This window comes from Eulemur rufifrons, chromosome 16 (genome assembly GCF_041146395.1).
Source record: "Eulemur rufifrons isolate Redbay chromosome 16, OSU_ERuf_1, whole genome shotgun sequence".
NCBI lineage: Eukaryota > Metazoa > Chordata > Mammalia > Primates > Lemuridae > Eulemur > Eulemur rufifrons.
This window is the reverse complement of record NC_090998.1, coordinates 5,289,346-5,310,585: the sequence shown is the minus strand read 5'-3', so window position 1 is coordinate 5,310,585 and position 21,240 is coordinate 5,289,346. Positions and strand designations below refer to the sequence as shown.

The 21,240-nt window shown below is 42.3% G+C and overlaps 1 protein-coding gene across 1 annotated transcript in view; it reads right to left on the bottom strand.

The window, feature by feature from the left end:
* Positions 1-20,850, bottom strand: part of GALNT8 (polypeptide N-acetylgalactosaminyltransferase 8) — a 48,726-nt gene extending 27,876 nt beyond the window's left edge. The window contains exons 1-2 of the mRNA XM_069491191.1: positions 20,640-20,850; positions 16,196-16,481 (exon numbers count right to left, since the gene is read on the bottom strand). Of these exons, the coding sequence (XP_069347292.1) occupies positions 16,196-16,481; positions 20,640-20,850 (497 nt within the window). The remainder of the gene's footprint in view (positions 1-16,195; positions 16,482-20,639) is intronic.
* Between the last annotated feature and the right edge of the window lie 390 nt (positions 20,851-21,240).

Here is a 21,240-nt window from a genome sequence, read left to right as displayed (position 1 = left end):
CGACAGAAGCAATAAGAGGAGACAAAGAAATTCATGCATTTAGGTCTGGCCACGTGGAGTCTGAGGTGCCTCTGAGCCACAGCCCGGAATCCCCGAGCAGGTCACTGCATAGATGGCCCCAAGGCCTCAGCCCAGCAGCCTGGATTAGGCACGTGTGGATTTGGGCGTCAACTCCATGGAAGGGGTGGTTGAATTCATAAGTGGATAAAATCACCTCCGCTGCAAGCAGATAGGAGCCTTGAGCCAAAACCTGAGAAGCATCAGTATTTTAAGCAGAGGCAGAGGAGCCTGATAAAGATGTACATCAAATTCTTTAAAACCGAGTTCTTCTTTCTAATCCACGTAGTCACATCAGCGACGCTCAGACTTTCTTTCCTCTCCCGTCTCCCACGCATCCTTCCGAATATTTTCTTGGATGTATTCTAAAGGCTTTTACAGCACTTGTCTCATCCACACCCCACGTTCCCTTCCCCCCATATAGGGCAGGAAACGTGGCTCCTGTGTTTGCAAAGAGAGCGAGCTCCCTCGCTCCCTCTCCCCAGCGCCGGACCTGGAGTGCGTAGGCCCGCACTGTCCGGTAGAATTTCCTTTTTGTTCCTATTAAAATACTTTATTTTTTATTTTTATAGATTAATAAGGTACAAGTGCAGTTTTGTTACACGGATATATTGTGTAGTGGTCAAGTCTGGACTTTTGTTAGTGTAGCCATTTTTCATTTTTATAGATAGAATTTTCGGCAATGACAGAAATGTCTGTATCTGTGCTATACATTATGATAGCCGCTAGCCGTATGTGGCAATCAAGCACTTATGTGGCTAATATGACAAAAACCTATATTTTTAATTTAATTTAATTTAATTTTAATTTTTTAAATTTAAATAGCCATATGTGACTAGTCACTAACATATTGGTTAGTGCAGCAGAAGACATTGAAACTATATTTGTTGGTTGGATGACGTCTAGAGGAACTGACCTCTAGCAACTCCCCCCTGCAGAGAATCACAGTTGTAACCACCACCCCCCCAAGCAACAGTAAAGGACGATGACAGAAGTAGATAAGGTAAGTTCTATGAATTAAAGTTGGAAAGATAAACATTATGCCTATCACAATTTTGCCCAAAACTACTGTTGTACAGAACAAATAAACTTATTTGTATACATGCAAACAGACTTTAACCAATTGTACAATATATTGTTACACTGAGATTTCCTAAGGCAAATTATGCCAGCAGCAGGGCCAGCGTCGTGGGCATGCAACCTGTGCAGTCACACAGGATCCCACGTTTAGAGGGTCTCCTCACTTGGTTTAACGCTATACTATCACCATCTTGAAGTTCTTAATTATTTTTCCGCAAAGGGCCTGCATTTTCCTTTTGCATTGGGTACTGCAAATTATGTAGCTGGTCCTGCCAATAGCATTTCAGTGGGCTCCCTATTAGACATTAATTATTGACACTGCTTTTTCATGTGTTTAATTGTTTGTTGGTATTTCATATCTACCCAAATTCAATAAAGTGATTGATTCTCCAATTCCACGTGACACTCTCCAGAGCAGCCTTTCTCTGGTCTCTGAAAGTTAAAGAAAGGACATGACAGCATGAGAACTGTTGGGAGCTGGCATCTTTCTGGTGTCAGACAGCTGTCCAGAAAGCTGGGGGAATCTAGCCACTGCAATTGCTTTGGCATCTCGCTTAGCAGGAGGCTAAACTAAACAGCGTGTGATGCCTCTGTTAAATTCAAGATTCTATGTGACAGCTCTCATTCACTAATTGATTTCCTTCTCAAAGAAAGTCAATGGAGTGGTCTACCTCTAGTTCTCAAACCATGGAGGTTACCAGAATGCTTTAGTTCTAAAATCTATATGTGTCTGAGCCACGTAGATTTTTTATGGGCAGCAGAGGAGAAGGGTCCTCACTTGGTTTATAAATATCAGCTATGACTCAGATGTTATCCAAGTATATAGGGATAGTTGATTCACACATGTGTTTCATCACAGTAATGCTTTCTGACAAGTAGTTTCATGAGTTAATCCCTGTGGAATTAAACCTGAATGCTCCAAAATTAAATAAGGACAAGGCAGCTTCAATGACCAATTGATCTCAGCATATTATCCTCATACCTAGAGACCTAAATTATACAATAAACCCAGGAGAAAACATATTAGGTCTAGGTCCTACTTGCCTCCCAGGTCACAAGTGGCAAATATTGACACAAATGCCACCATCCCCTCCTTCCTTGTCCGTGGCAGGCATTGCTAACAGATCATGGCACTCATGCCTTTGACCGTATGGACTTAAAATTCTTCCCACCACAATACTCCAGGTAGTCACTACCAGTCATTTGGAACTTGCATGAAAGATGAAACTTTAACCATCCTTGCACAGACTTATTAGGTCAAATATTTCGCCAAATTCCTTAGGGCAGACCATCCAGGTAAAGCAATCTACATGATGAAATGAGTGAGCCTCAATAGAGAAATAACTTTCTCCTCTCTATCTAAGGCTCACCTACTACCTTCTAACTCAGAGAATTAGGCAGAAGAAATAAAAATCTGCATAGACCTACATTAAGCAAAGAAATTGACTTAGTAATCAAAAAATTACCCAACAGAGAGAGGATCATGCCCAGATAGCTTCGCTGGTGAATTCTACCAAATATTTAAAGAGGAATTAATTCCAATCCTCACAAACTCTTCAAAAACATAGAAGAGGGGGAAACACTTCCCAACTCATTCTATGAGGCCGATATTACTTGGATACCAAAACCAGACAAAAATATCACAAGAAAAGAAAACTAAAAACCAATATCTCTTATGAACAGAGGCACAAAAATCCTCAAGAAAATACTAGCAAACTATACAGAAAGAATTATACACCATGATCAAGTGGGATTTATGCTAAAAATTTGAGGTTGGTTTGATATCCTAAAACCAATTATGTAATAGGCCATATCAATAAATAATGAACAAAACCTACATGATCATCTCGATAGACATAGAAAAAGCATTTGACAAAATTTGACACCTCTTACTGTTAGAGAGAGAGAGAGAAACACTAAACAAACTAGGAATATAATGGAATTTCTGATGAAGAGCATTTACAAAAACCCACAGCTAACATCACACTTAATAATGAAACATTAAATTTCTTCCTATCATAAAGAACAAGACAAGGATATCATCTCTCACTACTCCTATTCAACATTACACTAGAAAGTCTAGCCAAGTAATTAGACAAAAAAAGAAATAAAAGGCATTGTATTAGAAAGGAAGAAGTATAACTATCTCTATTTACAGATGACATCTTGCATTAAAAAATCCTTTAAAATCCTCAAGAAAAGCTATTATAACTAAAAGAATGAGCATAGCAAGGTTGCAAGATACAAGATCAACCTAGAAAAATCAATTCTGTTTCTATCAATGTGCACTGAACAATTTAAAAATGAAATTAAGAAAATAGTTCCAGACAAAGACAAGATGGCAGAATAGGACCTTCTACTAATCATCCCCCCATAAAACATCAATTTGACAACTATTCACATGCAAAAATACCTTCACAACAGCTAATAAAACCAGGTGAGAGATTATAGTACCTGGTTGCAGCACCATAAGAAAAGATGCATTAAAAAAGGTAGGAAGAACTGTTTTTTATATTACCCATGTTTCCCCTCCCCCAGCCTCAGGTAGCACAGCACAGAGATACTCTACAGTTGAGGGAAAGAGAGGAATGTGAACACCAAACTTTGCCTTGGACGTTAACACTAGGCCCACCACAGTAAAACCTAGCACCAGGCAGGCCCCCATAGTCCCAGACTCCAAGCAAGTACACATAGACTGAGCCACCAGGCCCACCCCAGGACCATGCTGGGATCTGCAGCCCCAAGCTCCAGACCTATGCCGTGAACTCAATCTATGGTCCACCCCACCACTTAACTGACCTTAGCAGCTCCTGACTCCAGGCCACCCTCAGCACCAGGCCAGCTCCAGGGGCCCCAGGCTGCAGACTACCTCCAGCACTGGGGTAGACCCCCATGGCTCCAGGCTTTAGGTCTGCTCCAGCATCAGTCCAGCTCTTGCAGCCCTAGTCATTAGGCCAGCACCCATGGACACAGGCTCCAAGCTGACCCCTGAAGATAAAGTTCCAGGACTGCCTAGCACCAAAGCAGCCTCTGCTGCCCCAGGTCCCAGGCTCACCCTAGGTTTTAGATCAGTACAGACCCAAGTTGTCCCACACAGCCCTAGGATTCAGGCCTGACCCAGTACCAGGTAAACACCCACAGACATAGGCTCCAGGCCTGGCCAGTGTCAAATCAGTCTTCAAGGCCCTAGGATCCAGGCCAGTCCTTGTAGGCCTAGCTTCCAGGGCAGTACCCACACATCCAACCTTTAGACTGGCCCTTGTGGACCCAGGCTCCAGGACAATCCCCATAGCCCCAGGCTCTAAGCTAGCCCCAGGGCCTTAGGCTCTAGTGGGCTTGGGGTCTAGGTGGTTCAGGGCTGCCCCAGTAGACCTTAGTGCCAGGCTGGCCCTGCAGACTGAGGCTTCAGGAAAACCCTTGCAGATCCAGGGTGCAGGCCAGACCTCATGGTCTGTTTGATTTTTCTTTAGTATTTAAATTTCTGTAGTGAATTTTTCAATCTTTTCCTGCTTTCTTTTTGTGGTTTCCTTGTGTTGGGTTTCCATTTTATCTTGCATTTTATCTTCCATTTTATCTTCTCATTTTATCATTGAGTTTCCTTACAATCCTGGTTCAAAATTCTTCATCTGTTGTTTCAATTTCCTGATTTGGGTTGGTATCTATTGCTAGAGAGCTGGTATTTCCTTTTGGGAGTGTCCTTTCACGTTGATTCTTCATACTTCCAGAGTTCTTTCCCTGATTCCTTCTCATCCGGAGCAGCTGTGACTTCTTAGCCTTTGGATTTTATTTTGTTTAGATAGTGACATGCCCAGTTTAATCTCTGAGCCAGCAGGTGGTGCATGTGGGTGTGAATCGACCGCATCCTATATGCTGAGTCAGTAAATGCAATAAAAGAGCATGCAAATTGTCCTCTCTGTCAGTAGGGGGCGCTTGCTAGGAGGAGCAAGATGCAATGTTGTTTTTGGGTCCTGTAACCAGCTCTTCTTCCTCTGGAGAGGCACTCTAGTTAGTGCCTCGGGTGGTGGGTGGGGCCCTGGGGATTGCAGGTGTGTCCTTATTCTCCACCTCAACAGGGGCTGGTGGGGGAGTGAGTCTGGGCAGAGCTGGGTTGGGTTAGCCTGTCCTCAAGCTCCACAGATGCTTTTAGCAGGGGTCAAAGGTCTGTTCTCTGCCTATGGGCAAAGCTGCCAGGGAGGAGCTGAAGTAGCCCCACTCAACTGGAAAGTTTGGGTGTAGAGGCAGGGCTTTCTGAGACCCTCAATCAGACAGCCTGGAGCAGGCCTCGCTCCTTTCCACCTTCCCCTATTCTGCAGTTTCTCCTGGGCCTCTGCCAGCAGGCAGGACCTCAAGCCAGCCAAGCTCCCCGACGACTGAGATGTGGGCTGTGAGGTTACCTCCCCAAGATCCTGGACTGAGCTGGGAGTGCAGCCCTCCCATCAGAAGAAGGGTGCCCTACGAGGGTGCTGCCACTAGGACCCACCCTGCACTCTCCCCTCTGATCTTCCCCTCCAGGCATCCCCTCCTCATGAGACTAACTCACAAATATCCCCTCTGTGCCCCTGGGCAGTGAGATCAAGACCTGAGTGTGTGGAATCTGGCCTGCAGGCCCATCCCCTGGGCCCCAAGCAATCCCTGTCCATGCCAGGGAAAAGAATGCCGGTTCCAAGTCACCCACAGGGTGCCCAAGCTGGTTCAATGTCCCTCCACCACAGGGTTTGCCCTGCCCTGCTGGAGTCACTGGGCAAGCACCACCGGGAAGAGCCGGCAAGTAGGGAGCTCACCATCAGAGCACCCCTCTGTCCACTGTAGGACCCCAAAAGAAAAGGTCCAAGCCCTGTTCCCTGTGGATATCTCTGTGTGGTGGCTAAATTGTCTCTCTCAGCAGCCATGGGTGGAGGAAGGGAAAGGGAGAATAAAGTTCTGGGTGGAGGAAGGTCTGCAGACTGGTCATCTCCAACCCTCTCTCTGGGAGGCAGTCCACCCAGAATGACTGGGCTCTGAAGTCATGCAGATTGCCCAGGACCCACTGGATCCTTGTGGCTCCTGCAGTCTGGGCTGAAGTTGGGGAATGTCTGTGGAGGGACGAGCAAGACAGAACCTGAGGAGTAAAGGCCCCTTGGGGAGGACAAAGGCACCTGATGGGTAGAGAACCAATATGGTGCCTGCCAACTGGCTCAGGTCTTTGGGGCAAGAGGTGCCCTTGGGGGTGCTGGGAGCCCGGTGCCCTGTCTGCAAGATGGTCTCTGCTCACTTGCTTAAGCAGTCTCTGGGCTGGTATTGGCAGATCTTTCCAGCAGCTCAGGAGCCTACCAACAGTCTGAGATGCAAGGGAGGGGAATTTTAAACACTCTAAATACTCCACCTACCATTCTCACTGGTCTCCAAGCTTCTCAGGGCTTAATCCCCACCAATGCCTTTCTCCTTCCAGTTCTGCTCCACAACCTCTTCCTGTGGAGTCTCCTGTAGGTTCAGACACCCTTCCTTCTGACCTTCATTCAAACTATGTTTGTCTGTCTGGTATTTTTTTTGTTGTTGTTGTTTTTTTATCTCGTTCATCTAAAATTTTTCCTTCTTGCAGAGACGCTCTGGCTGGTGATGTCTCTCATCCACCATCTTGCCTCCCTATATTTTGTATATTAACTCCTTATCAGATGTACAATTTGCAAATATTTTATCCCCTTCTGCACATTGTCTGTTCACTTTTTTGATTGTTTCCTTTGCTGTGCAGAAGCTTTTTAGTTTGATATAATTTCATTTGTCTATGTTTGCTTTTGTTGTCTGTACCTTTGGTGTCTTATCCAAAAAATCATTGCCCAGACCAATGCCATGGAGTTTTTCCCTTTTACTTTCTTCTAGTAGTTTTACAGTTTTGAGTTTTATATTAACATTTAAGTCTTTAATCTATTTTGAGTTGATTTTTATATGGTATGAGATAAGGGTTCAAAATTATTTTTTTGCATGTGGATATTCACTTTTCCCAATACCATTTATTGAAGTGATGGTCCTTTCCCCATTGTGTGTTCTTGACATGTTTGTTGAAAATCAGTTAGTTATAAGTGCATGGGTTTATGTCTGTGCTCTCTATTCTGTTCCATTAGTCTACATCTGTTATTATGCCCACATCATGATGTTTTCATTACTATCACTTTGTAGTAGATTTTGAAGTCATGTAGTATGATGTCTCCAGCTTTGTTCTTTTTGCTTAAGATTTCTTTGGCTATTCAGGGTCTTTTGTGATTTCCTAGATATTTTAGAATTGTTTTTTTCTATTTCTATAAAAATGTCTTTGGAATTTTGATAGAGATTGCATTGAATCTGTAGATTGCTTTGGATAGTATGGATATTTTAATAGTATTAATACTTCCAATCCATGAACATGGGATATATTTTCACTTATTTATGTCTTCTTTAATTTCTTGCATCAATATTTTATAGTTTTCAGTGTAGGGAATCTTTCACCTTCTTTTTTTTTTTTTTTTTTTTTTTGAGACAGAGTCTTACTCTGTTTCCCAGGCTAGAGTGCCATGGCATCAGCCTAGCTCACAGCAACCTCAAACTCCTGGGCTCCAGCAATTCTTCTGCCTCAGCCTCCTGAGTAGCTGGGACTACAGGCGTGCACTACCATGGCTGGCTAATTTTTTTTCTATATATATTTTTAGTTGTCCAGTTAATTTCTTTCTATTTTTAGTAGAGACGGGGTCTCGCTCTTGCTCAGGCTGGTCTCGAACTCCTGAGCTCAAACGATCCACCAGCCTTGGCCTCCCAGAGTGCTAGGATTACGGGCATCAGCCACTGTGCCCAACCTTCCTTCACCTTCTTAATTAAATTTATTCATAGGTATTTTAGTAGTCATTGTAAGTGGGCTTGTTTTCTTGATTTCTTTTTTTAGGTAGTTTGCTGTTAGTGTATAGCAAGGCTACTGATTTTTTTTCTCTTGATTTTGCAACTTTACTGAACTCATTTATTAGTTCTAACAGTAAACAGAGACAATCGTACAACTCCTCCCTCTCCCTCTCCTCCCCCTTCCCCTCCCTCTCCCTCTCCCTCTCCCTCTCCTTTATTCAAGGAATTACAAAACACAGTGGAAAGACTTAAGAATAGGTTAGATCAAGCAGAAGAAAGAATCTCAGAGACTGAAGACAACACCTTTCAATTAAACAAGTCATTCACAGAGATAGAGCAGAGAAATAAGAGGAAAGAGCAAAGCCTACAAGAAATACGGGATTATGTGAAGAAACCTAACATAAGAATTATAGGCATTCCTGAGGGTGAAGAAGAAAATATGCAAAGGTTGGATAATCTATTTGAGGGAATAATGGAAGAAAATCTCCATGGCCTCTCTAGAAATCTAGATATTCAGGTACAAGAAGCTCAAAGGACTTCCGGAAGATTCATCACAAAGAGGAAAAAACAGTGACACATAGTCATCAGACTGGCCAAAACAAACATGAGAGGCACTCCTAAGTGCCTTAAGGTGAAAGCAGCAGATAACCTACAAAGGAAAATCCATCAGACTAATTGCAGACTTCTCAACTGAGACCTTAAAAGCCAGAAAGGACTGGGACTCCATTCTCAGTCTTCTCAAACAGAATAATTCCCAGCCTATAATTCTGTATCCTGCAAAACTAAGTTTCTTTCTTTTCTTTCTTTCTGGTTTGTGTTTGGTGTTTATTTGTTTTTTTTTTGTTTGTTTGTTTGTTTGTTTTTTTGACAGAGTCTGACTCTGTTGCCTGGGCTAGAGTGCTGTGGCATCAGCCTAGCTCACAGCAACCTCAAACTCCTGGGCTTAAGCAATCCTTCTGCCTCAGCCTCCTGAGTAGCTGGGACTACAGGCGTGCACTACCATGGCTGGCTAATTTTTTTTCTATATATATTTTTAGTTGTCCACCTAATTTCTTTCTATTTTTAGTAGAGATGGGGTCTTGCTCTTGCTCAGGCTGGTCTCAAACTCCTGACCTTGAGCGATCCTCCCACCTTGGCCTCCCAGAATGCTAGGATTACAGGCATGAGCCACCGTGCCCGGCCTAAGTTTCTTATATGAAGGGGAAATAAAGACCTTCTCAGACAAGCAAACACTGAGGAATTTTTCAAGACAAGACCTGCCCTCTAGGAAGTACTCAGAAGAGTGTTACACATGGATCAGCACAATAGACACTCACCAGTGTAAAATCATCCAAACACTAAATATCAATGGACAGATACCACAATGGCTCAAGAGAGAAAACAAAGCAACAATGTTGAACTCAACAGAATGAACAGAAATCCGCCTACTTATCAAGTCTTTCAACAAATGTGAATGGTTTGAACTTCCCACTGAATAGACATAGGCTGGCCAAATGGATAAATATACACAAACCAAGTATCTGCTGTCTTCAGGAAACACACCTAACCCACGAGGATTCATTCAGACTCAGGGTGAAGGGATGGGAAACAATATTCCACACAAACGGAAATCAAAAGAAAGCTGCTGTAGCAGTTCTCATTTCAGATAACTTAGTCTTTAAATCAACAAAAGCAATGAAAAACAAAGATGGTCATTATATAATGGTAAAGAGAGCAATTCAACAAGAAGAAATAACGATTCTAAATATTTATGCACCTAACTCAGGTGCACCCAGATTCATGAAGCAAATCCTACTTGATCTAAACAAAATGATAAACAGTAGCACTGTAATAGCTGGAACTTCATCACTCCTCTGACAGAACAAGACAGATCCTCCAAACAGAAAATAAACAATGAAACAATGGACTTAAACAGAACTCTAGAACAAATGGGCCTGACAGACAATTACAGAAGATTCTACCCAAAAACCACTAAATATACTCTCATCAGCTCATGGGACATTCTCTAATATCAGCCATATCCTAGGCCACAAAACATGTTTCAACAAATTTACAAAAATAGAAATTATGCCATGCATCTTCTCAGACCACAGTGGAATAAAATTGGAAATCAGTTCCAACAGAAACACTCATCTCTACAGAAAGTCATGGAAACTAAACAACCTACTGCTGAAGGATTGGCAGGTCAAGGAGGAAATTAAGATGGAAATCAAAATATCCTTTGAACTAAATGAAAAAGGGGACACAAATTATGAAAAATCTGTGGGACATAGCTAAAGCAGTCCTGAGAGGAAAATTTAAACCCATAAATGCCTCCATCCAAAAGACAGAAAGATCACAAATAAACAATCTAATGAATTGTCTCAAAGAACTGGAAAAGGATGAGCAGACCAATCCCAAACCCAGAAGAATAAAAGAAATAACAAAGATCTAAGTAGAACCGAATGAAATTGATAACAAAAAACTATACAGATGATTAATAAAACAAAAAGTTAGTTCTTTGAAAAGATAAACAAAATTGACATGCCTCTTAATAGACTAACAAGAAGCAGAAATAAGGGATTCTAATAAGCTCAATCAGGAATAAATAAAGGAGAAATACCATGGAAATACAAAATATCATCTATGAATACTATAAAAATCCCTATGTATATAAACTTAAAAATGTGGAGGAAATGGACACATTCTTAGAAACACACAGCCTCCCTAGGCTCAACTAGGAAGAAATAGAATTCCTGAACAAACCAATATGAAGTATCAAAATTGAACCAGCAGTAACAAACCTTCCTAAAAAAAAAAAAAAAAAAAAAAGATCCTGGGCCAGATGGTTTCACACCCAAATTTTACCAGACCTACAAAGAAGAACTGGTGCCTATCCTGCAGGAATTATTCCACAACACTGAGAAGGAAGGAATCCTTCCCAACATGTTTTATGAAGCCAACGTCACCCTGATACCAAAGCCAGGAAAGGACTCAACAAAAAAAGAAAACTACAGACCAATATCCCTTATGAATATAGATGCAAAAATTCTCAATAAAATCCTAGCAAGCCAAATTCAGGTGCTTATCAAAAAAATTATCCATCACAACTAAGTGGGCTTCATCCCAGAGATGCAGGGATGGTTCAAAATATGCAAATCTATAGTGTAATTCAGCACCAAATAGAAGTAAAAACAAAGACCATATGATCCTCTCAATAGATGCAGAAAAAGTGTTTGACAAAATTCAGCACCCTTTTATGATAAGAATACATAACAAAATAGGCATAGATGGAATTTACCTCAAAATAATAAAAGCCATATACAACAAACTCACAGCCAACATCATATTGAATAGGGAAAAACTGAAAGCATTCCTTCTTTTTTTTTTTTTTTTTTTTAGCTTATAGTGGGGGTACAAAAGTTCAGGTTACATACGTTGCCCATGTACTGCCTATCCCCCCGAGTCAGAGCTCCAATCGTGCCCATTCCCCAGACAGTGCGCATTGCACTTATCATGATGGGTGTATACCAGCATTCCTTCTTAGAACTGGAAGCAGACAAGGTTGCCCTCTATCACCACTTCTATTCAACATAATGCTGTAAGTCCTAGCCAGAGCAATCAGATAACAGAAGGAAAGTAAGGGCATCCAAATGGGGGCTGAAGAGGTCAAACTATTGCTCTTTGCTGATGATATGATATTATATCTAGAAAACCCCAAAGATTCTGCCTTGAGACTACTTTTAAACAAATTCCTCAAAGTCTCAGGTTACAAAATCAACGTAAAATAATCAGTAGCATTCATATATACCAACAGTCAAATGAGAACCAATCAAAGACTCAATACCTTTCACAATAGCAACAAAGTAAATAAAATAAATAGGAATATATTTAACTACAGAGGTGAAAGACCTCTACAGGGAGAACTGTGAAACACTGAGGAAGGAACAGCAGAGGATGTAAACAGATGGAAAACCATACCATGCTCATGGATTGGCAGAATCAACATTGTTAAAATGTCTGTACTACCCAAAGTGATCTACAGATTCAATACAATCCCTACTAAAATACCAACATTATTTTTTGAAGATCTAGAAAAAATAATTCTATGCTTCCTGTGGAACCAGAGAAGATCCTGTATAGTCAAAGCAACATTAAGCAAAAAGAACAAATTGGGAAGCATCAATTTACCATACTTCAAGCTATACTACAAGGCTATAGTGGTCAAAACAGCATGGTACTGGTATAAGAACAGAGCCACAGACCAATGGAACAGAACTGAGAATGCAGATATAAAACTATCCTCATATAGCCATCTGATCTTTGACAAAGCAGACAAAAACATACACTGGGGAAAGAAATCCTTATTCAATAAATGGTGCTGGGAAAATTGGATAGCCATATGTAGAAGACTGAAACAGGATCTGCACCTCTCACCTCTCACAGAAATCAACTCATGATAGATAACAGACTTAAACCTAAGGTATGAAACTCTAAGAATTCTAGAAGAAAATGTTGGGAAAACTCTTATAGACATCATCCTAGGGAAAGAATTTATGAAAATCCCAAAGGCAATCACAGCAACAACAAAAATAAATAAATGGAACCTGATCAAATTGAAAAGCATCTGCACAGCCAATGAAACTATCATCAGAGCAAACAGACAACCTGCAGAATGGGAGAAAATATTCACATGCTACACATCCAATAAAGGGTTGATAATTAGACTCTACAGAGAACTCAGGAAAATCAACAAGAAAAAGTCAAACAACCCCATTAAAAAGTAGGCAAAGGACATGAACAGAAATTTTTCAAAAGAAGACAAATGGTCAAAAAACATGAAAAAATGCTCAACATCTCTAATCATCAAGGAAATGCAAATCAAAACCACAATGAGATATCATTTAACTCCAGTGATAATGGATTTTATCAATAAGTCCCAAAACAACAAAGTTGGTGTGGATGCAGAGAGATGGGAGCACTGGGCACACTGCTGGTGGGACTTCAAGCTAGTACAACCTCTATGGAAAGTAGCATGGAGATACCTCAAAAAACTCAAAGTAGAACTACCATTTGATCCAGCAATTCCACTACTGGGTATTTATCCAAAGGGAAAAAAAGACATTCTATAAAAAAGACATCTGCATTCAGATGTTCATAGCAGCATGATTCACAGTTGCAAAGATGTGGAAACAACCCAAGTGTGCATCAATACATGAATGGATTAATAAAATGTGGTATATGTATACCATGGAGTTCTACTCAGCCATAAAAAAAGTGATGAACTAGCACCTCTTATATTATCCTGGATAGAGCTGGAGCCCATTCTTCTCTGTGAAGTATCACAAGAATAGAAAAGCAAACACCACATGTGCTCACCATTAAATTGGTACTAATTGATCAACACACTTACATGTGCATATGGAAGTAACATTCATAGGGCATCGGACAGGTGGGAGTGGGAGAAGAAGATGGGTAAATTCACACCTAATGACTATTGTGCATGATGCCTGGGGGTTGGGCACACTTGTAGCTCTGACTTGGCTGGCACAAAGACAATATATGTAACCAAAGCATTTGTACCTCGTACCTCCATAATATTCTGAAATTTAAAAAATTTAAAAAATAAAATAGGGTAAAAGGTATCCAAAATATATAAGAAACATAAACAATTCAATAGCAAGAAAACAAATGAAAAATGAGGAAAAGCAAATAAACATTTCTCAAAAGAAGACTACAAATGGCCAACTGGTGTATGAAAAAAATGTTCTACATCACTAATCATCAGAGAAATGAAAATTAAACCCACTATGAGCTATCACCTCACACTTGTTAGAATGGTTATTATCAAAAAGACAAATGATGATGAAGATGTGGGGAAAAAAAGAACCTTTGCACTCTGTTGGTGGGAATGTAAATTAGTACAGCCATTATGGAAAACGGTATAGAATTTCCTCAAAAATTAAAATTAGAACTATTGTATGATCCAGCAATCTTACTACAGGGTATATATCCAAAGGAAATGAATCAGTATGTCATAGAGATAGCTGCATTCCCACTCCCATGTTCATTGCAGTATTTTCATAATAGCCAAGGTATGGAATTAACCTAAGTGTCCATCAATGGAATGAATGGATAAAGAAAATGTGGTATTGATACATGATGGAATACTATTCTGCGATTAAAAAAATAAAATCCTGTCATTTGAGGCAACATAGATGAGCCTGGAGGACATTATGTTAAGTAAAATGATCCAGGCACAGAAAGACTAATACTGCATGATCTCACTTATATGTGAAATCTAAAAAAGTTGCACTTTTAGAAGTAGAGAGTGGAATGGTGGTTACCAAGAGATGGGGTGGTGGGTGGGGAGGGGTTAGGAGATGTTGGTTAAAGGATTCAAAATTTCAGTTAGGTAGGAGTAAGTTCAAGAGATCTATGGTACAACATGGTGACTATAGTTAATAGCAGTATGTAGGATGCTTAAAAACTGCTAAGATAGTATATTTTGTGTGCTCGCCACAAAAATGATAACTGTGTGAGGTAATGTATATGTTAATTAGCTAAACTTAGCCATTCCACAATGTATATATATTTCAAAACATCACGTTGTACAAGATAAATATATACAATTTTATTTGTCAATTTAAATAAAATAAAATGTTAAAAAAGAAAACAATTCCACTTTTAATAGCATCAAAAAGACAAATACTTAGGAATAAATTTAACAGAAGAAGGGAACAACTTATGCTCTGAAAACTCAAAACATTGTTGAAAGAAATTGAAGAAGACCTAAATAAATGGAAATATTTCTCATGTTCATGCATTAAAAGACAATTGTTGAAATGCAATCCTCCACAAACTGATCTACAGATTCAATAAAATCCCTATCAAAATACTCCTGGTTTCTTTACAGAAATTGAAAACTAATCCTAAAACTCATATGGAAATTCAAGGTCCCAGAATAGACAAAACAATCTTGACAAAGAAGACCATTGGCAGACTCATATTGTTCAATTTCAAAACTTACTACAAAACTACAGTTATTAAGACAATGTGTTACTGGCATAAGGATAGACCTATAGATCAATGGAATAGGATTAATATCCAGAAATAAACCCTTATATTTATAGCCAAATTACTTCAACAATAGAGCCAAAACAATTCAGTGTGGAAAGTGGGAAATTCACTCTTCAACAAAGGGTGCTAGGACAACTGAATGGCCACACAGAGAAGAATGAAGTTGGATCCCTATGTAACACCACATACAAAAATCAATTTAAAATGGACCAAAGGTCTAAATTTAAGACCAACAACCAAATGTCCATCAACTGATTAATGGGAAACAAAATGTGGTAAATCCATACAATAGAATATTATTTGACAATAAAAAGGAATGAAGTCATCGAACATGTTATAACACAGATGGTACTTTAAAATATTATGATGCGTGAGAAAAAACAGTCACAAAAGACCCCATATTATAGGATCCCATTTATGTCAAAGGTCTGGAATAGGCAAACCAGAGGGACAGAAAGTCAATGAGTGGTTGCCCACGGAGGGGGAGCTGTGGGAATGGGGAGAGGCTCTAATGGGGTTTCTTTTTAAAGTGATGAAAATGTTTTCAAATTGATTGTGGGGATGGTGAACAACTCTGTGAATATAGCAAAAACCATTAAACTGTACACTTTAAATGGGTAATTGTATGGTGTGTAAATTATATCTCAACAATAAAATGATGAAGGAAGGTGGAGAGTCAGAAAGAGAAAAAACAATGGGGAACGGTAGCAGAAGGGGAAGGAGAGAGAAGACACTTCAAATCAGATTTAACAGCAAAGAGGAATCCAAGCAGAGAATCAAGGAAAATCCTAGGGAGGAAGCAGAGCTGCTAACTTTGGTGTGACTTGTATACATCCTTCCTCAGCCTCACTGTTCTCATCTGACCTTGTATCTCTGTTTCTCCAGATCAAAGTTTCAAAGGATCTGTTCCTCTACTATCTCTGTTCCTCTTTGCCCTTCTCCAGGGGGCTGTGAATATTTGTCAGTCAGCTACCTTCCCTGAGCTGTCACTGTAAAATGGATTGAAAACAAGAACTCTGCTCAGTCAGCCTGAACCCTTTCCCCACCGCCTCCCCACTACCCCAACCTTCTGGCCAAGCCCTGACTTCCACTCCTCCCAGAGCTCACCCCGAAATCAAACTGAGGTCCCTGGAAGCCCTCCCCTGGTCCATCCTACCTGGAATCTCGCGTGTCAGGGATGGTGCGATTGAGGGGCAGCTGGTTGCTGAGGTACACATTGTAACCAAACTTCTGGAAAAGGTCCTGGGCCTTTCTCTGCTGGGCCTCAGAAAGATCCTCACCCCACTGCTTGAAAAGCGGCGAGTCTGGGAAGAGCTTCGTGTGGGGCGTGTGCTTCCTTGGTTCACTCAGCTCTGCTCTCACTGGTTTTTGGATGTCTGTCACCCTCTTTAGTGTGTTGTTCACTCTTTCTTGTTGCTTCAGAGCCAATTTCATACTTTCTTCTGCAAGAGGAGGGGCATGGGGGAGAAAACATTTCAGCCAATCCTCAGTTACCAGTTACCAGCTTTCCATCCTAATTTCCTTGAAATGGTTTACTCTTCAAATCCTAAAATTTACAAGCTCTTGTCCCAGAGGATGTGCTGTCACAGGTACTCGTCAGAGCCATGCAAGGCTGTCATGCAAAGGCACGCACTAGATACAGCTCCAACAAAACTTATCTGTCCCGCACCTCCAAGGCTCCTCTAGGAACTGACTTACTGTTGTCTGAGAAATAGGTTGACAAAAAGCTCCTGTTTTTCAGAATGAGACCTGAAAATCACTTACATCGGAATCTTCAGTTGTGATTATTAAAAAATGTAGATCTCCAGACTTACCCCCAAATCTACTAAACAAGAATCTCAGGTCAGGTGGGAATATGAGTAGGGGAAGTTACAAGAATCTACATTTTTTTAATAAAACAAAGGAGTAATTCTTTTGTATGGTAAAATTTGAGAAACACTGTATTGTACTATTAGTGGCTAACAGAGGCACATCTGTCCTAACCATGGCCACCACCATCCTCCCACCCCTTCACTTGCCATGTAGTTGATTTACCAGGAACTTTAAAATCGGAGCTGTCTTAGTCCTGCTTAGTCCTGCATTTTCCAACTTGTTTGGTTATAAGAATGTCATCGAAAGCTTGTTAAAAGTGCAGAATCCCAGGCCTCCACTGGAGACTGACTCGGTAGGTCTGGAGTAGAGTCTGGGAATCTGTATTTTTAACAACTGCCCCAGGTAAATCCAATGGTCACATTCATTTGAGAGACACCTTCACTCAAAATAGTGGACAGGTAGTGACAGACCCAGGCAAAAGGACATTTTATGCAGAGAAGGCCTTCTGGGATCCATGATATCAATAGTAATAATGATGTTTTGCATTTGGAAAATGGCCTACAAATTTCAGTACTCTTTCCCCCCACATTGTCTGCTTCACTTTTACAATAGCCCTGTAAGATTGTGCCGGAGAGTCTTGGCGTGAGCATAAGCACTCCCTCAAGCTCAATCTATGAACTCAGCAAAAAGAGAGAAAAAGTAACCATTTAGTGCTCAGTGATTATGACCCTCCTTGGCATTAACCCCCCCAGTGGTGATCAAGGGACTCTGACATAGGATCCGCTTAGTTTCCACTAATCCTTCCCTAAATCCACACTGAATTCCACCAGACTGACAGGACCACTTTTAGCCCATCCAGCATCTTTCTGCAAGTTAGAGGAAGGCACCCCTTTTTTCCAGATGATTGCAACTCAGGGTCACCAACTTGGTGAGGGGACAGTCCCATGGAGCAGATGAAGCTCCATGCCTGGCACATGGCTTTGTGAGCAGAATGTGGGCTGGATTTCAGGTCCACATACAGCCCCCAAAAGAAGGAGGGAAGTCCTGTAACTGGTAGGAGAACATGTCTGGAAAGTGACATAAGACTGGCCCAAGGAGAAGGAAAAGAAGGAGAATCAACTATGCCATGCAGGGGTCCCCAACCTATGGTGAGTTGTATCATTAGTTCATTATATATCACAATGTAATCATAGAAATAAAGTGCACAATAAATGTAATGCGCTTGAATCATCCCGAAACTGTCCCTCCCCCCGACCCCCTGCCCTGGGACTGCTGATTGGAACTGCTTAAGACAAAAAGAGGATGGTCCAAACAAACTTGGAAAGAAAAGTAAGTGACAGGTCTATCGAAGAAGGCTCATGTGAACATCATGCACATGTGCTCAGAAAATAAAAGTGAGAGCATAATGTTTACAGTGTTCTGAATTGAATATTATTCCTGCTGTACTAAGCATACAGGGGCCACAGGGTGGTACTGGATTATCTATGCCTCTAAACTCCTCTGCCTTCTTTTTTGGGGGTGATCTGATTTTGTCTTTCACTCACTGCTGTCCATGGGAACTGGTTTGGACCTGGACGCACTAAAGCCAATTTGAGGACGTTCAGAGAGTCTGGCAGGATGAATACAGTGTCACTAGGTCATCCCCACCACTTACACTTATGACTTGTAGCCCCAAAGGAGACACATCCAGTGACATCATTCTGGTGGGGCTTTTGGGAACCTGAGGGCAGCCCCAGCAAACTGGTTCCGAGTCACTGACCCCTCCCTCAGTAGGGATATAATTATCAATACATGTTTGCTTTTGTTCTTGATTATTTACATAATTTATCTGCGTATCCTTATTGACTTATGGAGCCCTGGAGGCAATGAGCACAGGATGACAGGCAAGCGAGCAGGTGTTCAGTTGCAGGAAGCCCCGCAAGAAAGAAGAGCACTGGTGATCTGGAAACAGGGCCCAGAAGACATTTGAGGTTTATCTCAGGCGGTCGTGAGTCTCAGGAGCCGCATCAATTCAGAGTGAATGCAATGTGGGAACACCAAGACTAAAAAGAAAAGGGAAAACTAGTCATTGCAAAGAAGGAAAAGGAAGTAGACCAATGGCTCCGGGGGGCTCCCAGTGGCACGTCATGTCCCAGATGAAGGAAAGAGTAGCTGGGCTTTGGGTACAACTCCTGCCATGTTACGGCGCAAGAGGGCTGAGCCCGTGTGATGAGCCTTGGGAGGGTGAGAATCCAGGTGTGGTCTGGGTGTCCTGCCAAGGTGTGACGGTGGTGCTGGGATCAGCAGCCTGGGGCCACGGCGTCCTCCTAGACTGAGCATGTCTGGACCAGCCTCCGGAGCTAACCATCCACCCTCTGCTTCATCCGTCCTCTTGCCCAGTGTCACTCTTCCCTCCATCCCTGCCTGTCTGTCCTCTCCTCTCTCTTTCCTGCACTCACTCATGCATTTATTCATCTATGTGATTTCACGTGCAAAGGGAAATGAGTGCTGAATGAGACATTCATGGAACCAGCCCTCGTGAGATTTGCTCTCCAGAAAATTGTACCACAATAAAACATGGTGAGTCTTATGAGGGGACACAGAAGATGCTCTGGGTGCTTTCTGCCTCCTCTCTCCTTTTATTCTCCCCCTGCCTCCTCATTTTCTTCTTTTCTCCCCTTACTATCCCCATGTAAACTCTTTGACTCTCTCTCCCTGGACTCTCGCTTCTGCTCCCTCTGCTCTGTCCCATCTCCTATGCCCTCCCTCACTCCCCTTCTCTCTCTCTCCCATCCCCGTCCTCTTCCTTTTTCTCTTCCTGTCTTTCCTTCCATCCATTCCTCTGCCTCACCCTAAACCCTGAAAACACTCAGCTCTCATTTAAAAAGACACTTGCTGCAACTCCAGCCCCTTGTGTGAACATCTGAGTAGTCACAGCCCTGCTCACACATGCAACACCCCTTTTGGGGTTCAGTCTTTGACCACTGTCACCCAGGGAGCAGGACAAAATCGCTGCCTTCGTCACTAAAGTCAGGTGCAGAGGCTCATAAAATTTCGAGGAGCTAGAGTTCCGTGGTGAGCCAGAATCACAAACCAGCCCCAGCATTTGCAGAAATCTTACCCTGAACTTTCAGTGAAGAGGTTAAGATTTGGCACATAGCAGTTTACAGATTGCTTTCTGCACGCATTTCACACAACCCTGTGAGGTCAGGTAGATATCTGCCATTACGGTTATCATCCCTCCATTTACAGACCAGGAACCTGAGGCCGAGAGAGCTAAGCTCTTGCTCAAAGTCACACACCCATAACGGCCTTATCGGGATTCTACCTTAGGTCCTCTAACAAAGTTTGTTCTTGATAGGAGCACACAGCAAAATGGAAGTGAGGCCTTTGCCCCAGAGGTTGCCTCCTCTCTCCAACAGCGCCCGCCGCACACAGACCTGAGGACAGGGCAGTGCCTAGACATTCCTGAGGCTCTCGGGAGTTCCTGCCTGCATGTCTGTGGATGTGCTCATGCACAAGCATGCACATGCACACACACCACTCACGTGCACACCTTGCTGTCCTCCCCCAAACGGCTTGCCCTGATTCCCACTTCTGCTCACCCAATTGTCAGCACTTACCTCCCATTTGGAGGTGTAGGATTCAATGTAAGATGCTTAAATGAGCAAATGAGGGAGGAGAATGTGACCTCTCACCCATGTTTCTCTCCATGCCCCTTTTTTCTAAGTGCCCTTAGAAAAAAGGGCACACACACACACACACACACACACACTATCATCCCCTCTAAATTCATGCTGTGAACTTACCCAGATGCTGCAATTCCACCTCCAAGCGGGAGAGTCTCTCTAGCACTGCCCCGTTCCACTCAGACAGAGGCGAATGGAGCTCCCTGTGGACACCACCCAGAATTAAGTTTTGTAAAGTCCCCTTGGCATCAAAGGCCAAAAGGAGATTGACAGCAATGACCAGAGTCAGCCCAATGCAGAGGACTTTGCGGAATTTCCTCCCGAATATCATCTTCTGCCTGTGTCACGTCCACTCCCTGCAGGGCCAAGTGTGTCACAGTCCAGGCAAGCAAAGGATCAGAACCAGCCAAGCTTGGTCCCTGGCCAGCTGCGTGGACAACACCCTGCCCGCTGAGCCAAAGGTTCTCCAACCAGAAACGCTGTCATAGCTGTCTGGCTTCTCCCTGAGCAGCGTCAGCTTGGGGAGTGTGCCCTGCCGGCCGTCCAGCAGCAGGTAGGTCACCTGGACACACTTCACACTGTCTCAGAATCAGGTGAGTGCTCGCTCCTGCGGCCAGCGCCGGCTGCCCCGGTGAGACGCCTTTCTCTCTGTGTCTGTCTGTGTTTGGCTTTTAATGTTCTCTCTCCCTGGCAAAATCACCTGGGAGACTGTGCTAGGGCA